General features: G+C 42.9%; 1 protein-coding gene across 1 annotated transcript in view; it reads left to right on the top strand.

Annotated features, from left to right (window-relative positions):
- The window catches only part of hcn4 (hyperpolarization activated cyclic nucleotide-gated potassium channel 4), an 85,572-nt gene extending 70,464 nt beyond the window's left edge, over positions 1-15,108 (top strand). Inside the window, exons 7-8 of the mRNA XM_049593401.1 lie at positions 10,119-10,283; positions 12,189-15,108. Of these exons, the coding sequence (XP_049449358.1) occupies positions 10,119-10,283; positions 12,189-14,467 (2,444 nt within the window). The 3' untranslated portion in view covers positions 14,468-15,108. The remainder of the gene's footprint in view (positions 1-10,118; positions 10,284-12,188) is intronic.
- The last annotated feature ends 8,740 nt before the right edge of the window (positions 15,109-23,848 follow it).

Raw genomic sequence — 23,848 nt, 5'->3', positions numbered from 1 at the left:
CGGTCACTTCTGGCTTCAAGAATCCAAGATGGCGATGTCTAAAATGCCGAACTCATGGCTTTAAAACGGGAGATCATGATGAGGTGATGTTATGGTGGCTGCGTCCATTATACAGCCTTATGGTTTTATCCTCTCAGGACCCCTGAATGCCTGTGTAAAAAGGTGCTTGTCCTTTCAATAGTTGTCGAGATAATTCAGTGCGGACCAAAGTGGTAAATCAACCATCATTGCCATCCCTAGTGCCGTGCTGTGAGCATGGTTACATATTAAAGTACAACGGTAACCCCAGTAATGACTTTTTATTTTTTAGATGTGTAGTAGTGCAGTATGCCTTTGTGAGTTTGCATCTGTTCCATAGGCTACTTATACACAAACATCTTCTGGTCCTTGAATGTTGTTTTATTGTGTCTTTTGTCCCTCACCGACATAACCAGCCTCAGTTTAGGGGGTGAAGAAGAGACAATGAGATGTGAAGCGTCCCCTGCATTAGCCACATTGCAGAAAAACATCAGATATCCCCAAACTGTGTATGTATGCTAGCCAAACATAAGGTGTTGCCCAGCTATGCTAATGCTGTGAGGGAGTGAGCCTGGCATGTCACGGGGAATCAGGCAGCCCACTGTGGATGTTTCAAAGGTTAGAGAGTGTCCGCTCCGTGGGCTGGGGGCTGTGTTGGGGAGGGAGATGGGAGCTGACAGCAGGACTCAGAGTCCAGGTGAGCTTTGCCAGACCGGGCTGCAGGACACAGATACTTTATCACAGACCAAGCAGTCCTGCTCATACTCATTAATTCACATCCATGCACAGTTATAAGCAGAGAGGAGGGCAGGTACACCCGTACACATACAGAGTCACATGCAGATGCATGAACACTGAGACTTACACTTATTTAAAAGCATATTCAAAGGCCAAAATTTGCATTCGCTCAGGTTCATGCACAGGCATTTCCACATACGGCATACAGTGCATTAAAGTATATTGGTAGTTGTGTTGGGTTTTTAAATTAGCATAGCACTGTAGCCACGACAGTTATCTTTATCACAGTTCCATTTTTCTCTGCTGTAAATACATTTTTATTCAGCGTGATGAGCTGTGGTTGGAAACAAATTTACTCTCTGCACCTATTTACCAGTGTGTCCACTGTCTAAATGAGCACCTTGGTAAGTTTAACCCTTTACGCTGTGATGCGCTGTCTGTCTTAGAGAATTATCTCTTGGGATTTAATGATTTTTAGAGCTTAAAATTTATAGATGTTTGTATCGCAGTGCTACAGCCCCTCATGCACGGGTCTTACCTCATAAAGACTTGTTTTTTATTGAGTGTATTTAGCTCCCAGCGCGGATGTAGCCGAGCAAAAGTCAATAACAGCTCATAGAGAGCACAGTTTGTGACCCTCTCTTTATCTGTACAACATGTAGACATGCCATTACACTATGAGCATACGGTATTCATAATATAAAAACAGTATGGACACAAGATATTCCCAGTTCAGGTTTGTCTTCTTTTCTTGCTTTCTGTCCTACACATCCACACATACTCACACACACTGACATCTTGCATGGCATGCAGTTTGCTCTCCACTTTCAGAATGGGTGCATGGACTCAGGGGAAGCGTCTTTCCTGTAAGAGCCTAGGACATGTGGGCTGCACCATCCAACAACAATCCAGCCGTGTGTTCTCACGAAGGTCACTGCACATGATGTCGTCGCAGTCCGTCTTTCCCTGAGCAGCATCAAATTTTAATTGGTGTCATTCAATTTTGATGAATGCATTGTCACTTGTGTGAGAATGAAACACATCATGGCTATGGCAAAGAAACATCTTCTAGTGCACAGATGTAGTTTTTCTTTCGGAAACTGAGGCATCTTTGTGTCTGTAGCACTAACGTGCCAAACAGTTTTGGGAACAATCACAGCTGGGCCAGATAAACTCAAAGCAGAACAGGACAGGAATATTAATCAAGCAGACCTTTAAAGTCTGTTCTCAGAGTTGCATATTTTGCTTTTTTAGGCCCCGTTCAGATGTAGCGTCTAAATGTGCGTGGAAAACGCCAGCTGTGCCGTTTCCATCCTTTTATCCAAGGCGCTTCGGAGGTTGCGTTACTGTCACGCCTGCCGTTACTAAGCAACCAAAAACGCCTGTCACTCACGGGGGGGTAAAAAAGTTACGACGAAGACAGGTCATATAACTCTTGGTATCCCTGGACAAGAATGATCAGTCGCTCCTGCCTTTCACACCACCGGATGTTGTGAAGTCTGTTGGACGGAAAGGAAGAAGCAGGTCCGTGGAGCTGATTGGTTAATTCTTATCACATGACATGCAGTGCACTTGCTGCATTTGAAAAAGTTGAGATCTTTCCATCTCTGTGTGCCGCAGACGCGCATGAAAAAACAGGCGCATCGCACCGAATGCATGCCGCTACGGCATCGCTTTGGATTGTTAGCGCGCTTGACGCGCGTCTACATTGACACTAATGGATTTGTGCGAGCAAAAGACGCTACATCGGAACGGCCCCAATCTCACTCTTTTTTTTTGAAATGCTGCTTTTACAACCAAAAAACTTGAATAGACGACGATGACATGTTTAATTCACAATCAGTTATCTCGTGTCATGACAATATTATATTGTAGCGTTGTTAATTTGAGCTGACAAAGCCCACAATTTTGGGCTGATTATGAATCATCTCATTGTTGGTGAGGACCACGCAGAAATGGGTGATTGTAGCAGCAGCAGTCAGTCTGTGGAGAAAGCACACGCCCCTTTACAGAATACAGGCAGCCTGACACCAACTAAGCTTGTCCTGTGATTTCATGCAGGATTTGGGGAGCATTGCGATGAGTCACAGGAGATGTGAGTAAGCAGTGGGAGTAAAGCATTCAGAAATAAATTGAACGCAACTCACAAACCATCTGCAAAAGCAGTTGAACAGTGCAGTGCAGAAGTTCACCTGTCACTCAGCACTATTAACATGTGTTTTGCATTTTAGAGTTCAGTACTGCGTAGATAAATATGAATTAAATAATCATATTAATCAAGAATGCACTGTGATGCAGTGGTTAGCATTGTCACCTCACAACAAGAGGGTTCCAGGGTCTGAGTCTGCATGCTCTCCCCGTGTCAGCTTGGGTTTTCTCCGGTTTTCTCCCACAGTCCAAAGACATGCAGGTTAATTGGTGACTCTAAATTGCCCGCAGGTGTGAATGAGAGCATGAATGGTTGTCTGTGTCTATGTGTCAGCCCTGTGATAGTCTGGTGACCTGTCCAGAGTGTACCCCGCCTTCTGCCCAATGTCAGCTGGGATAGGCTCTAGCACCCCAATGACCCCCAACAGGATAAGCAATTACAGAAAATGAATGAATATGAAGACAGAGAGTAAAGTATATGAATGATCCAATAAATTGTGAATTAACTTTGGACCACATAATATGTGTTTACAGCCCAGCACTGCCAGCTAGCAAGATGCTAGCTCCTATTTGCTAGAGCACCCACAGAGAAATGAGTTTTTGCATTTGCTTCTCTCTGAGAGACCAAAAAGCTGCTGAGGAAACTGTGATTTAACTTGTTATCTGCTGCCATTAACTCTGTCTTCTCACTTTGAAGCGTAGTAGTAATGCAAGCTCAAATTTGGCATAGCTAGTTAGCTGGCTAGGAAGGTAACATGTCAAGCTTTGTTAAGCTAAATTAAAAGGAGAAAATAGTTACTCGGTCTGTGTTCTGATGTGTGTTTACAGAATCAGCCTCTAATTGACTGATTCAGAATTAGTTTGACCTTGTTGTGCCTCCAGCTAACAGGAGCTAAACAGCTAAATGTGTGGGCAGCTGTCAATGAGTTTGTTTGCTTTGGAGGCAGGGGAGGCGTGTGGTTGGCTGAACTGAGGGGTGGTGACAATATCACTCATGAAAAATGACATGAAATTACAGTGTCATTGGAGAAAGGACAGCCATGCCTCAGATACAAAAGCTGCCTCCCCCCAACTGGCCCCCGCTGGATAAAATAATTGGAGGCTGAGCTAATTTTTTAAGCTCAAAAGAAGGTCGTGGTATCTTATAAAAATAGACGACATAAGGCATTCATTGGTGCCAACCATGTCAGTATAGCTTGTCAGGAAGCAGGCTATATAGCGTTCTAAATTTTGGTAAGGGAAAAACCGACATGGCCATTTTCTAAGGGGTCCTTTGAACTCTCATCTTAAGATATGTGAATGAAAATGGATTCTATGGGTACTCATGAGTTTCCTCTAAATGTGAGAAGTCTTGTTCCCAGTAAATGTTTTGCTCCTTGCAATCAATATACTTTCAAGTTAAAGCTATATATTTGGCTTTCTAAGCATAAGGATAACCAATCTGTTTGAAGAAAAATTGACTTGTATATATGGATTTATAACACACTGAAACAGGATTGTTGTGGAATGCAAAATGTTAACTGTCCTAGTATTAGTCTATGCACATCAGATAATTAGTAATTAACTGTGAAATAAGAAACCAAAATATGTAAGTGTGTCATTCCTTAATTCCCATATGTAGAATTCCTGAAATTCAGTTACGGCTTTTAATTTTGGTGTGTCACCCCAAGATTTTCAGTGGCCCCATCAGGCCATCCATATGAAGAATTAACAGGGGCACACCTGGAAAGAAAAATCCATTGTGAAGTAAAAACAGACTTTTAAATTAAATAAAAAAATAATGAAACTGCAAATGTAAGAATGATGAAATGTCATACAATTTCCTATTGTATTTAAACATTTCACAGAATTTGTTTATGATCAGGATTTATTGTTAATTAATTAAATATTATTATATATTACTTTACATTACATATTACTTTGAGTAGAATCATAAATATGATGGGTTTCATACAAAAAATAGTACATTTATTTTGGAGTGAAATAGAGAAACTGAGAAAATTTCAAACCAAAAATGAATTGAATTAGCCATTTATTTCCCCCAAGACGTTTTTTGCTTTTATGTTAGCTTCAATTTGTTAAGAGGGGTTTGAGTTGTTTCATTTTTTTTGTATCTCCTCCAAAAATGAATTTACCAGTTTGTGTGAAATCCAATATATATTTTCTAGGGCTGTAGTCAACCAAAGGAAATCTTGGAAATCTCTACTCGATTAGTCGTGGGGGGAAAAAAATCTGCCAATATTTTTACTTCTGCTGTGGTGTGTCTGTGTCACTCTGCAGTTACACCTCCAAAACACTAGTCGGCGGTGGATGACTGTGGTAAGTGCTGTAAAGTTTAGTTCAAATCGAACTTTATATAGTTGATTCAAAACACACATTAAACATGGCTTAATAGAGACCATTTCAAACACAAGTACGCAAATTGGCTTCACTATAAATCGCAGAACTGACAGACACACACTTGTCTGTATCTGGACACATTTCCCCCACAAATACAACATGCTAACGTTATTAGCACAAGTCTATGGCATTTTACATTGTATAAACTAGCCTAGCGTCTAGCGATCTTTTCCTCTTCTCATATAAAACCAGGGACAACAGCAACATGTAACAAAGGTAATGGCACACAGTTGGCTCCATTACAGCTCACAACATTCACCGACAAAACAACTGTCTTATACTAAACACGTTTTCCAAGCAAATGCAACATGCTAAAGTTATTAGCGCTAGCCTATGGCATTTTACAGGGTATACATTAGCCTAGCGACGAGCGGAGATTTCCTCTGTTCATATGAAGCCAGGATAAATCCCGAAGTATAAATCCCTAAAGGACAGATCACACACACGACTTAAAATGCTATTTTAGTGGAGGCTTTACTGTCTTCACAATGTATTGTTTCTTATCTGTGAAATACAAGTAAATACAAGCTTTGTTTCCACTGAGGGAAATGGTGTCAGTAGCTATACAGAAACTGACAGGAGGTCTGTGTCACCGCAACGCTGAGCGTTAGGGTGGGCGACTCCAACTTTCTGGTAACAATGGAACAGAAAGTTGGACTTTCAAAGGCCGCAGGAAATAATGGATTAATCCTGGAAAGCTATTGATGTAGCACTTTTCTCCTTATGAAAGTAACACGGAGATTATTCGACTAATGAGAATTTGGTCGGATGAGAGTATAGCGACCAAATAATCGACTAGTTGACCAGGAGACTACAACTCTAATATTTTCTACTTCTGTAGTGTATCCACTTTTAGCAAAAACAGCCATCACTTTATTTTGACTTCACATTGAACCTAGCTGCTACTTTTACATGTCCTAATATTCAGTGTTGAGTTTCAGGCCAGCTGCCTGCATTTAGCCTTTCAGCACACAAAGACATCTGCTAATCTCTTATTGTTCAGCTCAGGGCTGGTTGCACCAGACCCAGACCCTGCCATAGATTTTTTTTCTCCGCACTTGTAGTTCAGATGGCACCGCTAAGTGTCTGGGCTTCGCTTGCTTGCTGCAAAGACAGTTAGATGAGGCCAGAGGGCTCACTGCAGCTCACCGCCTCATCTTGGCAGTGTTGGCTTCATCCAGAAAGCCACGGGACAAGAGGATTTAATACAGAGCTGTGATGCTCCTCTCCAGAGGGGATTACTGGAGCAGTGCTGCGGGAAATGGACCCCCAGCACAGCTACAGCCAGGGCTGCCCTGCTAGCACACACTTACGGTGCACACACAAAAAGACATGTGCAAACACACAGTGTACACACACACACATGCACAGACAGAAGAGCATGGTATTTTTACTCTCTCACATTCACACAGCTCTCTTGCTAACTTCGCCATTGTCCATTCACCCATGCTTCGTACAGACTAGAGTACATATTCCTCATTCTCTGTCATGTCAAATCATGCATTCTCCCTTTATCTGTTGCCGTATCTCATTTTTCAAACCATCAAACACAATCATAACCACTTTACACTCAGTGACCAGAAAAATGAAAAGACCTGTACAATCGAATGTAATCCATTACAGTCGCTGTGTTGTGAATGCTATGTGTGTGTGAACTGTGTAGTGTTGACATTGTTTTGTGTTCTCTCGGCTCCAAGACCATTTTTAAGGCCATATTTATCAGTGGTGGTATAAGAAGGTGTTTTTGCAGTCCCTCCATATATGTAAATAGGGTGGACAGCATGCCAGACTGTCACAAAGGGAATATTTTTGCTATTGCTTTGCATAGTACAGGTGTTAATATTTTTTGTCCACAGAGAATATATTCTAAGATATCACTTAACTGCAACCTGAGGTCAAAAATCTGTTTATTATTTGCCAGTTAAGTCATAACATGTGTAAGTGTAGAGGTGGCATTTCATGGTGCAGTGTTTTTTCTCTCTAAGGAGCCATTTTTGGTACCCTGCCAGTGGGAGGAGAAGTGCAGTATAGGGGGGAGTGTCATTGGCAATCAAGCAGCAGACTGAAATTTTGGAGTTAACCTTGACAGAATTTTGTGCCATCTGCCTGCTCAGAGTAGGTGAACCATGCATTGCACCTGGCGCCCCCTTAAAGATGCCTCCAAAATCACTTTTTTTTTTTTTTTTTACACTTTTTTTAAAAGTAATGTGTTAACTTCTCTTTTCACCGTCTTCTACCTGTTCTGATCGAATGACACAGATTTGTCTTTTAATTTACAGCATATCAGCGATGCCAGGGAGGCAAAGTGAAGATGAAATATGTGGTGTTTACCAGCATCTGTCATCAACAACAGCTAGCATGCTGTGGCTAATTAACTGAAAGGCTTTCCCGCTCAGTTAATTATCTCCTCATGCAGCTGCCTGATACGGATATCCTTTACAGAAAGTTTTCCATCTGCAGTTCCTGATGTGAGTGTGGCGCTCTGTCAAACTGCAATTGGCTACTTTGATCAAGTCTTACACAAACAGCACCAGGCTGCTGCAAAGTGACCACACAAGCATGTACGCTCTTGTTGACATCCAGCTGTCCAGTCATCTTGATGTTTCACACAGCCACTTATATTCAGTAAAAATCAACAAAACAGAAATCTTTATGTCAACCTATGGCTGAAAATCAAGGGGTCATGTCTCATTTCATTTCATCATCGAGATTTATAATAATCAACCAAGGCTCAGATGTTTCTGTAATCATCGCCTTCAGTATGAATATAATGCATATTGGTTGAGTATCAATTTATCTTCAAAAAATATTGGCCTTAATCCAAGAATCAAACCTACAGGAGACTTCAGGCCTTATTGTAACTTCAAACAGAGATGTTTTTTTTTTTAAATTGTGTTTATGTATTTAGTTCTTTCTTTATTTGTGATCATCAGTTTAAGATTAAAAGTGAATTTTGTTTGTTAGTTTAGCAGTACATTTTTTCTGTTCTCTTTTGAGTGCTACTTTTTTGTTTGGGCTTAATAAACAGTATGCTGTTAACTTATCGTCCATTTGCTAAAGGAACACTTGTTTCTTGCTAAAAGGTTGAAAAAAATTGAAATCCACGCAATATATCACAAATTACAGGGAGCACAGAACAAATGAACTTTTTGCAGCAAGCCTTCTTTCATTGTAACTTTTAAGAAAGCAACCAAATTAAATAAGTGGCAGGAAGAAATAATATTTATTTTTGATACAACATCATGCGGTTTTAAAAATACAAAAAAAGGGCTGAGACCCAAACCATAAGAGTTAAACACAAAGTGGGAAGGTGGTATATGTACTGTAGCTGCCACAATTATAAGTTATGTGAGTGTTATCATTGAGTTTCTTTTCCTAACCCTGGGCAAGCTGTTTTGTTGCCTAAACCTAACTGCCTTACCACTAACACCTTCTGGCTCAAGATCAGCCAACCCCTTCTGTGTTAAGATATGATGCAAAATGCTGGGTCCTCTGCACCACTGTGAAAATGTGGTGAGCAGGGATGAGATCACATTGGTTTAATATTTACTTTGAAGACTGCATTTAATGTTCAATGCAAGAGAGGGCCAACTTACAATATTAAAAATGAAAAAAAAAATCACCTACCTACTTGGGCCCTTGACAGCTTCCGGACTCACCGTCGATATTTACAGCAGTGGCTCTTGCTGTGTATGTGGCTGCAGGTCAGGGAAATGTAAATACAAAACCCACAAACACCAACACTTTATATATGTGCAATATCCAAAAGGGGAAATGGGACAGTGGAGAAGAAAAAGACAGTTATAGTGAGAGACTCAAACTATGCATGAGATTTCTTGAGATAACTTGGATGAAGAATTCTTTAAAAATTTGATTTGATGTAGGCTACAGGGGGGGAAGTAGGAAAGTGCATTCTCTGAGAGAATTGAGAGCATGTGTGTGTAGATGAGCTGGAAATGGGTTTCTGAGAAAGAGTGAGTGTGATAGCAAACACAGGAAGGGAGGGCAGAAGATGAGATGAAAGCTAAAGAGGAAAGACATCAGGGAATGTGTACAAATACATGGCACACTAACACATACTGTACATACCTCAAAGTCCCCTAACCCCAGTCCATTAAAATAAACACATACATATAATATATAGCATGTTATAAATGTATACAGTGAATTCATCTAAGTGTGTTCATATACATTTGTATATATAGAATATATAGCCTGTATTTTCACCCTGCCATACTCTCCCATACTGCCTTGCTTTCATGAATAAAACACTGGTATGCCTACACACCAATATTGTACTTTGACATACATTTTTGTACTGTACGTGCAAAACACACACCCTGTGCAGACACTGGCACTCACCCCACTTGAATAGTGCATGCCGCATCTGCATAGAGTACAGACACACTTGCACCCACACACACCATCTCTGTGCCAGAGGTCTACAGCAGTGCAGCTTGTTTAATGGAGCATTATTTTCCTGAGCGGGCATGGCAGATGAGGGCTGTCAGACCTCTAAGCTCTGAACATGGCATTAAACGCTGCACCCATGGATTATAGGAAAGTTGTAGTTTTAATGCTGAAAAATAAAACAAAACAACTCATAAGCTTGTGTTTTGCCTAGAAAGTATATTGTGTTTTACTTTATCACTTGGCATGCAGTATATTCTGGGGGAAAGAGGTACGCTTAAATTACAGATAAAGAAATATATAGCAAGACTGGTGTTTGAATTTCAGTCTAACTCAAAGACAGGTGAGCCTCTGGGTTTAACTCCACTACATTACCATCTCTTGTGTGCTGTGTTTTGTTGCAGAGATTTGTTTGCTGACTCGGGGCAGAAGGACAGCCAGTGTACGAGCGGACACGTACTGTCGCCTGTACTCACTGTCTGTGGACAACTTCAATGAGGTGCTGGAGGAGTATCCTATGATGAGAAGGGCCTTCGAGACTGTTGCCCTGGACAGGCTGGACCGTATTGGTAAGAAAATAACATTTAGACCATTTCAGAGGGAAATCTTGAAGGTTTTTTATTACAGTAATCAAGATGCTGCAGACTGTTTTCGCAAACATTCATCAGGAAATCCTCAGTTGGTGTCAGAAATGAGCTATAGTAGAAACTTAACCTTGTTTTACCTTGTGATTAATCTTGTCTTACCCAGTCAGCATATCATTGAGTTCACTTCATTGCTTTGTTAGGAGAGAATGTATCTCTGTCTCAGTTTTACTCACTGACACTGATAGGAACAGCAAAGTATTTCAAACCAGAGCCACGGACAAAACTTTTAGGGCTATAAAAAACGTCTACACTGATACTCAGTGACTGAAATTACTTTCAAAGTCATCTGCATATAAACATGCAGATAGAGCTCTGGTTTTGAAATCCCTGCGTGACTTCTTTTTCGCATACAATTGATATTCTCTCCATATCCATCGCTGTTCCCAGGCTCAGCCTGAGTAGATGAAAAATTCACAATGAAAGGCACGCCTGTATCATCACTCAGCCATCGCTGCATGCTCTGTTTTATCCTCAGCTATGTTTAGAATGGAAGATAGAGAAATTGCTTTAGGGGGTCTCTTTGTAGAAAATGGCTGCTTTGAAAAGATGTGGTGGGCTGATAGTGATGTTTCTGTGAGATGGTCTCTTGCGTACGTCCTTCCTCCTGGGCTCGGTGCTCATGTACACCCCTCTTCCCTAATTAAGTCACTCACACAGCAATGATCCACAAATTAATTACTGTCTTGATGGACTTTGCGCAATCTGATTGGAGGTGTGCAGGTGATAGAGGGCCAGGCGATGCCAGGGTCGAGCTTGATTTAGATACAATACCTCAATGCAACATCTCCACTAATCTGCCACCAATCATACCAGAAAATGGAGAGATTGATCTGGGCTTAATTGCATTTACAATATCTTCGGGTTTCACAGCCTTTGTTAGCACCAAATTGAAAATGGCAGTCATGTGAATTAACCCTGTCATTGCTAGTGTGACCATTCAACAATGACTAATGGACTTTGCGGTCAGAGTTGCACCCATTTCTCTAGGAGGTTGGGTCAGCAGTTAGTATGGCTGTCATTGTGACGCAACTGCACCTCATCTCTTTGACCTTGTATTCAGCTCATAGGGAATTCAGAGTACATGTGATCCTAGGGTGGAAAGTGAAGAAAAACAACCAGGAGCAAGCATTTGTAAAAAGAAAATTATGAATAAGTCCATTGAATCTTTGTCACGTACTTTCTGTGTTGTGAGGTGGCATTGTAGAGCAATAAGATTTCAAGTTTGTCCCTGATTTTTTAAGATGCTTCCCTTTTATATGAACAGCCAGTAACAGGAAAGAAAATATGGCACCAAAAAGGTGGGCTTGACCCATTATCTCAGTGCTTCTCACACTCTATCACAGGCTGAACCTGCATCTTGTGGTACAGTGTTTGCTTTATGTTCTGTCCCTGTTACCTAGGGAATCACAGTAAGAGCTAGTCAAACATACACCGCCTACACCTTAGGCTGTCATCCTGAGCTCCTGTCTCCGGGTAGTTATCTCCCACCTATCTTTTGTTGTTTCTCTTATTCCGTGCTCTTTTATGCTTTGTCTTCCCCCTTCTGCTCCATCCCCCTGTCTCTTTCTTAAATCTCTTCTCCTCCCTTTATACCACTTGTGATTTTTAGGTACACATTTTTTTTCTGTATTCTCTCTCTTCATTGCTGTTCCTGTGCCAGCTTCTTCTATTGGAAAGGGTTGTTGGAAAAATAATGTGGTCACTCGAGTACACCCAAATGTCAACCTGGTTCTAACTGCCTACAAGATTCATATTCATTCTCCTGTTTTCTCCTTCTTCTCTCACCTGTCACTCACTGTGTGTTTGTGTATGCGTTTGCTTTTACAGGTAAGAAGAACTCCATCCTGCAGCACAAGGTACAACACGACCTCAGCTCTGGTGTACTGAACTACCAGGAGAATGAGATCATCCAGCAGATTGTGCAGCATGACAGGGACATGGCCCACTGCGCCCACCTCTTGCAGAACGTCCCACCACAGACACCTCCCTCGCCCACTCCTGTCATCTGGGCCCCACTCATCCAGGCCCCTCTCCAGGCAGCAGCTGCCACCACCTCAGTAGCCATTGCCTTGACACACCATCCCCACCTTCCACCAACTCTCTTCAGGCCTCCGGTTTCTCTTCTGGGGTCCCTAAAGGACCCTCCAGGCAGGCTTAAGAAGTTCCACACATTTGTTCCTTCATCCACAGCACCTGGCTCTGCTGGTGACTCTCCCTCTAGCACACCCTCTAAACTGCACAGTGGGGTGGACATGCCATTGCTGGCCTCTTTTCGGGCCCTGCATATGACGTCAGGTACAGGTGCAGCTGGCTCTAGCCAACAGGCCTCAGGTAGCGGAGGCCAGCGTGGACCAAGTGGGGCTGGGTCCAGTGGTGGAGGGGCCTCTGCCTTCCCCTTCGGACCTTTCTCTTCCTCTGGTTCACCCTCATCTAGTATGGCCCAGCTACACCCACAACCACAGCACCAACAGCCATTTCGCTCCAGCACGCCACCTCTTTCAAACCTCTTCCACCAAGGATCGATAGGTGGGAGCACAGGGTCAGGAATAAGTGGAGGGGCAGTTGGGGCCTGTGGTGGTGCTACAGGGTGGTCTTCAGGTGGAGCAGTCGGAGGGTCTGTGGAAGGAGCTACGGGAGGAGAGCCTGCTTGGGTTGGAGAGGACTTTACAACTGGAACAAAAGGGCCACTGCCTGGGGGGCACTTTGGGTTGGGAGGAACTTCAGGTGGATCAGTGGTAGAGATCTCAGGGGAATCTATAGGAGGAATATCTGAAGGATCAGTGGGTGGTGCTTGTGGTAGGTTAGCAGGTGGGGCATCAGGTGGATCAGTGGGAGGCTTTACCTGTGGGACAATAGGAGATGCAGCCAGGAGATCAATGGGAGGGACTTCTAGAGGGTCAATAAAAAGAGCCTCTGGGGGATCATTTGGAGGGGCTTCTGGAGAGTCACTAGTAGTGACGACCACTGGAGGATCAGTAGGGAAGCCTTCTGGTGGCTCATGTGGAGTGGCTTCTGGAGGACCAACAGCCTCTGGGGGATCACTCGGAGGGGGTTCTGGTGATTCTGGTTCTGGAGGATTGTTGGGAAGGGTTTCTAGTGGATCAACAACTAGCCATATAGGAGGAGGTTCAAGTGGGCCAGGGGGAGGGGTGATAGGAGGACATGTTGGCCGAGCATCAGGAGGGACAGTAGGGAGCCATATAGGAGGGTCTACAGCATGTCCTGTAGGAGGGGCTTCTGCTGGAATTACAGCTGGACTTCTTAGTTCCTCCCGTTGTCAGAGTCCTATATCTAGTGGCTCATCAAGCCCAATGCCTGGTCAGCTTCTCCATAGCCAGCCACCTCCTAAACCTCCTCAGGTGGCTCCTTTGCAGCAGTTTGCTGGGGGAGGCAGGACTACCAGTGGCTTAAACCTCTTCCATTCCCCTCCACATGGCTCCCCATCCTCTAGCAGACGACAGCACAGCCAGCAGCCCGCTGAGGGCTCCCCATCTTCCCTCAGCCATTTTAGCCTGGCAGGCCTCCAGTCTGGCTTACTGCCTCACCAGATGTCCCTGGAGAGGTCTGCCCTGGCCTCCTTGGCCCAGTATGGTTCAGCAAACGCCTCCCCCTGCCTTACCCCAGTGGCGCCCAGCCCTACCATCCAAAGCCCAGTGGCGGCCAGGACTTTTCAATACAGCGACCCCTCGAGTGCCACAGGATCCCACAGTTCTCTGCTCATGCCTCAGTCTTCTCTCCCTTCACAGCTTCCCAGCCAGCCACACACAACAGGGAGAGATTCTCCACTGGGCTGCTTTTCCGAGGACCTAAAGCTTTTATCCAGCTCGCACCCATCTCTGCCCCAGGCCGTAGGCCACCATACAGCTCACCCCTCTGTGGAAACTGGATATTTCCCCTCACCCTTTTCTTCACCCACTCTTGTGCCCAAACCCTGTAGCTCAGTGCCAGGGAGCATGACTCCTCCAATCCAGATGTCTCCGGGGCACCCTCGCCAGACTCAGTCCCCTGGGGCCTCCCCGGCCTTGCCTCTACGGAGGGCCTCTGCTGCCTACTCGTCAGATCTAGAACCTCAAACTGTCCGCTCCAAACTCCCTTCCAATTTGTGAGGATTAATCACACCCTCCTGTGCTCCTCCGAACTGAAACACACACAAACTATCTCAGTGTGTGGCGTTGTTTTCTTTCTGTCTTCAGACTTCACTGTGTTCCACCTCTCATTTTACCAAGATCTTAAAAATTACTGTGATTTAAAAGACACTTTACCGGGTAACTCGGAGCTCTAGAATACTCTCTATTTGTTTTATGCTTTGTCCTCTTTTTTATTCATACATACTGTACATAGATAGATATATATTTAAATGATAAGTTAATCAAGGGACTAGGAGGGTGTGAAAAAGATCTCCATTTTAAGGACAGTCATTTATTTTATTTCTATAACTATGCCAAATTCATCTGGTGATGTTTGGGAAGACAATTCAATGGACTACTCAATAATATTCTTTTTCTGCAGGAACCTATGCACTAATACCTGCATGTATAAATTGCTTTTTGTGTGTTTCAAAAAAATTATCTACATTTTTAGCTAAAACAACATGCTTCGAGATAGGCTGACTCTTGTACCAACTCATACAGGATCACATATTGTTGATCCATAAATGTATCTATTAGATTGTACTTATTTATCCTCTGTATAAACTTTTCAAAACCTAATGAGAGATGGAGAAGAGATTTTAGGAAACCAAAAAGACTTTTCCACCTCCTCTCGGCCCGTCAATCCTTATTTTATACCACTTTATCGTAATAATACTGTTTTTTGAAGCAGGGGGAGAGGGGTTCAGCGAGCTACCCTCCATCTCAATATTGAGACATAACAGTATGTGAGCGACTGGCTTTCTGCAGAGTCCTTGACCATGTCCTAACAAGCTCACTTTGTCTTCCAAGCTCATGCCGCTAATGTGTGTAGAAAGCATGTGTTGTTTTACTTCCTGACTGTGTGCAACTGTTAATGCGTGAGTGTTACTGAGAATAAGTGTGTGATTCAGTGGAATAGTCGGATGCAAGGAAAGACTTTTCCATGGAATGATCAAAAGGATGTTTGCCTTTCACACACAAAAACTAGGACTTCCATTAACCACAGCTTGTGTGTTGCATTGTGTAGCACTCAGAGAGTTTAAAACTATAACAGTAGCCCCAAATCTAGCCTTTCAGTCATTGAGCAAATGCAGTACATACAGTACACAAGCTGAAATATCCGAAAAGTGCTGGAAACAGAAATATGCCACTTGATATTTGATTTGTGCTTTATTTATTTTACTGTAGCTGCTATGTGATCAACATAGACCTGTTTCCTCATTTAGGGTCAGTGCTGAGTTTGAGATGTTGAATGTATGTACATTTGGTGTTGCTAAAAGCAAGTACTGTAGCTATGGTGGATGCACTGAAGGCACAGTAGCCCTAGGGCTTAAGAGACTGTTCTGTAACTAAAAAGGCCATTGGTTAAATATCTTCGACAGACATTTTCATCAGCAGCCATTTCTCCTGCCAAAGTGTCCTTTAGCAAGACACAGAACCAACTCAGTTGTTGTGAGGCAATCTAGATATATGACTCAGTAAGTTGCCTGAAACAGCTCACTGTTTACTGCATGGTCTCAATAACTTTTTGTCATCCTGCTACGCTGCTTCTGTAAGTCTGTGGGAAATTGCTTGCATTAAGTTGCAGGGAGGACTTTGACAACCATTAGTTTGAGTTTTGTCCCAGTGAACATTTTACAGGGTTCCCACGGTCATGAAATTCCTGGAAAAGCTATGACATTAGAAAAACTGAAAATAGTTGAAAAGGTTTTAGATATAAATTGTTTTGGCTATCATTTAAAATATTTTCAGAAAAATCCCAAAACATGTCTAACATTACAAGTATGGTCCAGTTATTACCAATTTAATTTTTTTTTTTTTTTTTTTTGCTGCACTGCATGACCATTTAAATTTCACTAGTATCACATGATACACATAGACCAGACCGGCATTGCATCGCTAAGGCCACGCCCCCTTTTTCGGGGAAAGAAATATGCTGTCATATCAGGAGAGAAACGGGAAAATAGCAGGTTACCCAAGGCTTTCACATTGAGATCTGATGCACATAGGATACTGAATATTCACAGTCAGTTTGGTAAATGGCTAAATGAAGCTGGTGAAAGTTGCTACTGATGGATAGCTAACATGAGCTTGACTGGGAGGTGCTGCAGACCAATAACAAGACCAGAAGTATCAGACTGATGTCTCCAACTAAATCTCAGCCTGTAGATCAAACAGTTGGCTATGAACAGCTTGAACAATATCTGGTGATTCAATCAAATATATATAAATATCCTGATGTTGGGTCATTGATCCACTTGAACAAGGGAAAGACTGATTGGACATGGCAGCAATCAACCTTCATTTGTTAAGGTGACGCTCAGGTTCAGGCAAAGTTGCAAAAGTCATTCGGCATGTCCATAGAACAAACATTTTTTTTAACAATAAAGTGATAAAACTGCGTTGACAACTACAGGATCTGCGGGTTTCTATCCCTCAAAAAGGTGTGTGGCTTGACATTTTACCTTTAAGTACCTGTCTGGGTTGGTCAGGTGTGCTGGCAATGGGCGAGCACTGGCTATTTGCTTATCCGCAAATGCCTCGGAGGTGCATGTGTAATAATGTATGGATGTATTGCTATATAGGCCTACCCATTTTAAAACAAATACAGAAAGTCATGGGAAATGGGGTAAAATATTATGGAAAAGTTTTGGAAATTAATTGGTAAAAATGTGTGGGAACCCTGCTTAAAAATGTACCAGCTATTATTGAAAGATCTGGACTTCAGTTTTGATTGCATTGTTGCCATTATCTCAGAATTTATATAATGTATATATATATATATATATATATATATATATATATATACACACACATATACATATACATATATACACATATACATATATATATATATATATATATATATGTATATACATTTAAAATCTAGATGTATCTGTTTGCATAAATCAAAGATGGGAATAGTTTTACCATGTATTCATTCAGAATCAGGTGGCACTGTCAGAGAGCCTCACAGTGGTCAAGAGAACTGAATACACAGTCGGAGGAAGGTATCGCTATACTCCCAAAGGAGAGCAGCAGTGATATGCTTCTACATGTTTGTCTGTAGCTCATCACCAAGACAGACCCGGGTTCCACTCAGACAGCTGAGTCCCTAACTCAGTCACAGCACTCAGCCACAGCAGCCTAATTTAACAAGACATGTCTGTAATCCCTTGACCCTCGCAAGCTATCATGGACTCGCACACAGAGGTGCACAGTGACCACGCTCTCCCCTCATTACAGTTCCCAGAGGTCCCTGTAATAAGGTATAGCAATACACATGACGTGACACACAGCTGCACGTATGCACATTTACAGACATGCACACAACAACCAGAGCACACAATTACTTCTCCGGGCAAAAAATAAGAAATATTCAACAATCCTCTCTTTTTTTTTTTTTTACCCACAGCATTTAATGTTATAAACATCCTTGACTGAATTTTCAGTAAGCTAATCTATGACTGATCAATTTTCCACTTTCTTATTGCCATCAGATCAGCTAGGCATGTTTATATAGCCAGCAGTTCTTACCACTTTTATGATTAGTGATTTAATGTATGACTTGTGTTGAAGACATGAACACATGCACTGTAACTCGGTAGACGTGGGATATTAATACAGTTTTTACAATCTTTATTTTTCATTAGTTTTGAATAACTGTTTAGTCTTCTATCACAAGCAACTTTTTCTACATGCACACGGCTACACATGTACATCACTATTTATATCAACTGCCTTGTCAGATATTGGGTCAACACTGCCATTAAATAACAACAGTCTTCCATCATCAGCGTATAGGAAAGGGTCGAACTTCGAGCCCTGCAATTGTGTTTTAAGCAACTGCATTGATTATGTGTTACATTTTAAGGCCCAGACACACCAAAGTGATGTCAAAGAACTAGTGGCTATGAAGGCCGACTGTTACGTCACCTCACGCTGCCTGTGTCTCAGCCAGAAAGTTTCACCTGACTACAGCCCACGACTAACTACCACATACATTCTGTGCCTGCATGAGAGGAAATAACTCTTCATACCAGCAGGCCATGGTAGTCTAGATTCGTCATTAAAAAAGTGAAACTGGAAGATGCTAATGAGCACATTAACAACATGACCCCGTGTTGGAAGAACAAAGCATATTTACCATGTACTAGCGAACAATGACACAAACAGTTATGAACTGTTTCTGCAAAAGAGCTCAATGGCTTAAAAAATCTTACCTAATATAACAAGTTTGTTTTGATGCCATGCCTCTTTGACTTTAGTTGTGCCAGTCAACGGAATTCAGTCTGATTCAACATGCTGTATTGGCCGAAAAAAAGCCAACAAGGCCCAACTAAAGCCAGTGGTGCAGGACACACCGCCAAAACTAGGATGACAGACACTCAATGACGTCCCAACATTCGGCTTGGTGTTTCAGGGCTTGAGCGGTGCATTGTTTATTTGATGACACATTTTCTTATTTTTGTTTGGATAACTGGTCAAATGTAGATGTTCTTGTGTGAAGATCATTCCAGAAAAAATAATCCACAGTAGTGTTAGATATTGCAACAATCACTGATGACAGTAGTAAACATATAGATTCATTTGTTGTCTTTCAGTCAAAAATTGCCACATTTTACAAGTGCACACAAAACCAATGGCTGACTAAAGTGTGTCCGAGCATGATCTGTGTTACTAGTCATGTGAAGCGTAGGATAACAACAACTGACACAGGAACAGATGAGGCAGAGTTGGGGGAAGTGGACACAGCGAGAACTCTATGATTAGCTTATCATTACAGAAATACTCCTGAATTAGATTACATAAGTGAAATCAATAATGGATCATAGCGTTTATGTGGATACACATGACCTTTTCATGGTCCTCTTCACTGACGGAGCAGGCGTTACTAATGGTGAGAGCAGTGTTTCGCTCACCTCTCTCACATTTAACATCATCCGCAGTAAACAGCTGTTGGAAAGGCTCTGAAACATTTATGTTGGCCTTGCGCCTCGCTGTAGGAAGCCCCGCACTCTTTAGACCACCATCCAGAGGGGCAAAGGGGTGGGAGAGACAGAACTCTGCAACAGAAATGACAGTAGGTAAACACATAGAACTCTTTCACCTCTGGAATACTAATTGTCTGCACACAGTGTAGACGCTGGTCTTCCTGTACCTGCTAGCCTCGCACTGCACTAAAGCAGACAGACTGCTGTGCCTCGCACATCAGGAAAAAAAGTCTTTTTTCCCCTCACAATATGACCTTATTAGACGTGGAGCTGGGGAACAGTTTGAAGCCAGCCTGCGAGACAAAGGTGTAGATGTGAGGAGACATTGATGCACTGAGGGAATGATGTAGTCGGACTTTTATCCGTGGGGTAGACAGGTGGAGAGGCACCCTATGGGGTACTCATGCTGACGGGGTATCTGTTTCTCAGAGGACTTGTGGCATGTCGCCCCCATCCTTATGATTGTACCTGAGTGCTAGTGGATGTTTGTCAGTGTGGTATTGATTGGATGGATATGAGGGAAAGCTTTGAGCGTTTGCTATGTAGCTGGCAGCTAGTGTGTGTGTGTGGGTGTGTGTGTGTGTTTACCACGCTGCCCAGCAGGGTCGATGGCTGGGGCTGGACGCCGTCGGAGGAGGGTGGGACAGGGAGGCACAGGTCATAGCCTACGGGGAGATAGACATTGGACAGGGATTGATTAGTTGGCCTGAACTTAGTCTGGTCCATTATCACAGATAAGTGGTTTAAGGGAGGGTTGGGTGGGCACACAGTGTATCAGCTGAATCTGTCACTGTCAGTTAGAGAGCTGACACAATCTGCATGATGTCCTGTCTGTTTCAACTGGCTCGACATCTTTGCAAAATCTCCTGTCTTGGACTTTTTATGCAAGAAAACTGACAGTTTTTTATGAAATTTAAGAAAAGCGCTTTTTGATTGATGACCATGGGGCTTTGAAATGATGTAATGTTTATGAAAAGGGGTTTCAGAACAACTTCCTCAACTCACAGAAGACCATGTAATCCCTCAATCCGAGTAAAGACATGAAAATAACTCAAATTGGAGTAACAAGATTTCCACCTGACAGCAATGTTTATTCTTCAAGGGGATTTGCTAATTCCATCCGCCCAGACTATTTGCTGCAGCCTCGTATGTAGCGTAATGTAGTATAGAGACTGTTTTTTAGAGGAATCAGCTGGGAATTAGATAAGGGGGCTTTGAAACTTTGTGTCTTTTGAGAGAAGCGAATAAAGAAAAACAACTGTGACTCACTCACTCACGCTGGGAACTATTTCCATGATGTCTCCCTGTGTCACCCATCTCACAGTGTGGAGAAAACGGCTATATGGGAGCAACAGAGGAAATAGCAATGAAGGGCAGCTGAAGGATCCCAACAGCTGCCGGCGCTGTGTCCAATTGCTCCAAGCTAGTCTGTTCAGAAAACAGCTAAAAGGAAGTAGTGCAGAGGCATCTGACATGTCTGTGTTTTGATCCTGTAAGGTATTACGGTTTCATTTTAATATCTTGCATTGGTAAAAACTGGTTGCTCTATTTTAAGTGAATCTAATCTAGGTCAAGGCTACCTCGTCTGAAGAATGAGTGTTTTGGGGTTTTAAAAAAAAAAGGAAAATTAATATGAATTCATAATGTCTGGCAGAAGTTATTAATCTTTTCCTCTGCCTGAGGCCAGGCCTGGCTCCGGCCCTGCTGTTGGCCCTAGCTAGATGTGTTGTGAAGCTGCCAGCAGGTCTGTAAGTTGCTTCAGTGCAACCACCCCCATCGCGGAGCTTTGGTGGAGCTCCACATGGCACCCCTGTGCCATTTCCAAAACTCATGGTTGTTTCTGTAAAGCAGTATTCTCAGATTCAGTTTGGGGCATTTCCAATTTCGCTGCCTAATCTTAGCCCCCCTCTCTCTTTGTGCCGCCCTACTCGCTCATGAATATGGGCTGGTGAATCAGCGATGCACACTAATGAAATCATTTGCTGTGATTGAGGATTAGATGTAGCAGCGGCGGAATCGAACCTGCAATTTCTCTGGGGAGAAAAAGGCACGTGTGTGTGTGTTTTTTTTTTCCTTTTTCCCCGAGGCCCTCGTTATTCATTCATGACCACAAATCCCGTCTACCCTTCCCACAAACGCTCAATTTATTTTGTACACAAGCACCAGAATCAGGTGTTCCGTATGACAATGTACCTCAGAATGATTGGATATCATATGAAGATTGCTATATGTGGTGAAAAGTTGTGTTTACCGTAGCGTCTAATGTGACTGACCTCTTTTGCCGCCGCTCCAGTGAGATGGAATAACACGACAGTAATGTTATTTTGACCACAAAGTGAGCTGTTGGGCAGTGTAACCTGGATGTGACCTAGTTTAAGGATACCATGCAACAGCGGGGAGCATATGAATTCACACTAAGGCTGTATCACCTAAAGATCCTTCAGGGTAACGGCACTGTGGCTAACTGGCAGGAGTTTGTCTTTGTAGCTGTCGATATAAAGTCATCGATTCAACTCATTTGACATGGTTCTGTGAAGTAACAAATATGGAAAGTAGACGCTTAGATTTGGTTCTTAAAATACATGTTTCTCTGCTGATTGCAGCTGATCAGAAAATCCTGTGGGGAAGCCAAAGGTGAGGCTGCTCTTCACTGGATTAGTCTGGGCGGGGATGGGGGGACAGAAAGGACACGTTCGTACTACATTTGGAGAGATGAGGGTTTACATTAAAACTCCTGCTTCTCGAAGCTACCCTTCATTTGCTGAAGTATGTACTATATTTCCGCTTAATCTGATGTTGGGAACATAGTGTCGATAAGGTACTTACTTATACAGATTTATATATTTCCATAGGACCTATTTATATTTCTGTATTTATTTTAGACTCTCTTAATAAGTGATGTCATCGCCATAACAGATAACGATAAGCAATGTTCACCAAACTGTGTGTCTGTACAGAGTTCATAACATGTCCATGATTTTTAAAGCAACATGTCATTGTATAATCTCTCTACACTGGTGCGGCGCAGGAGTGGGACATTTTCGTTACACGATGCTACAGACCAAGACTTTCTACCTGAAGGCTCAACCTTTTTGTTTTGTGAAGGCAGTGACTGGTTCAACACTTCTTTCGAGGACACGCGACCTTTTGGGATTGGACAGTATTTTGACCGCTTTGCTATTGATCAATGGATATCTATTTTTTCTGCATTTAACACAGGAACTATGGGAAAAAGCAATAAGGGAACTGTACAGGTATGATGTGACTGGATGTGGATCCACGGGACATTGCACCGACCCACGTGACAACCACACACGCAGTAGCCGTGGCTCGTGGTTAGTGCGGCGGTGGAAGGATTGAGGCAAAAACTGCATTGTCGATAAGCACACATACTGGATGAAATAAAACGGTATAGAATAAAATATAAGGAACACCTGCCTGGAGTGTTTTTTCTCTGTTAACATGCAGCATGCACTCAATTCTAATTCACAGGGTCGCTTAGATATGGCACAGTGCAATATGTGCACCTCTTTAGGGCATTCTGACACCATTTTTGTATGTTTTTTTCCTACCTGTGTTTGCAGCCGGGTGCAGGAAATGGCGAGTTTGTGAGGTTGCTCATTATTTTCTCCCTCCGCCTTTTCAGAGGTGTCAATAAGCAAAAGCCTTTCGCGTGCGCATTTGCTCACAGATGCACACAAAGAGCGGTCAAGAGACAGGTGAAGCTCCTCAGAATGCTGCAAATGTTGGCAGACTGTAAAAAGAAGGACAGTCTGCGTCTGCCCCTATGAGCACTCAGCCATCTGCTTCATTAGAATTCCCCCTTGAGGTAACCTTCCCGTCTCCTAGAGCAACTCATTGAAAGTGAAGGGCTTTGTTTTAGATTGTCTATTGTAATTACGCATTATTCTCCTCCTCTGATGCCTGCCTGCTGAGAGGAGAGGAGCTGGCTTACAGTCGCCCGCTCTGCATGTGATGGCGACCAAAGAGCACACAGGAAGCGCAGTGTAAACTCTGCATGGCCGCCATGTGAGCCCTCCTGTATGCTGCCTCTGTGTGGTTTTGTGCAGCGGGCCAGATCAGCGAGGTCACGGTGACATCCTCGCAGTTGAGGTGGCTGTCTCTCTGCTGCCATAGAGGGACAACCAGCACTAATGCCTTCCTCTGCAGCATCTGGGATAATCTGCTCTAGTTCTCCTTGGGTCAAACTCAACAGTAATTAATCCTACCATTACCCTGCAGGCCTCGGGGTTAAAGCACTGTATATGCGTGCGTCTCAAGTTTTTCCTTTTACCAGATAGCCCCTTTCAACTCCACGCTGGTGCTGGAGGAGGGAGAGCGCCTCGACTTCTACATAAATTAA

The sequence above is a fragment of the Epinephelus fuscoguttatus genome, linkage group LG2 (assembly GCF_011397635.1).
Source record: "Epinephelus fuscoguttatus linkage group LG2, E.fuscoguttatus.final_Chr_v1".
In the NCBI taxonomy this organism is placed as follows: domain Eukaryota; kingdom Metazoa; phylum Chordata; class Actinopteri; order Perciformes; family Serranidae; genus Epinephelus; species Epinephelus fuscoguttatus.
This window is presented reverse-complemented; position numbering and strand designations above follow the sequence as displayed.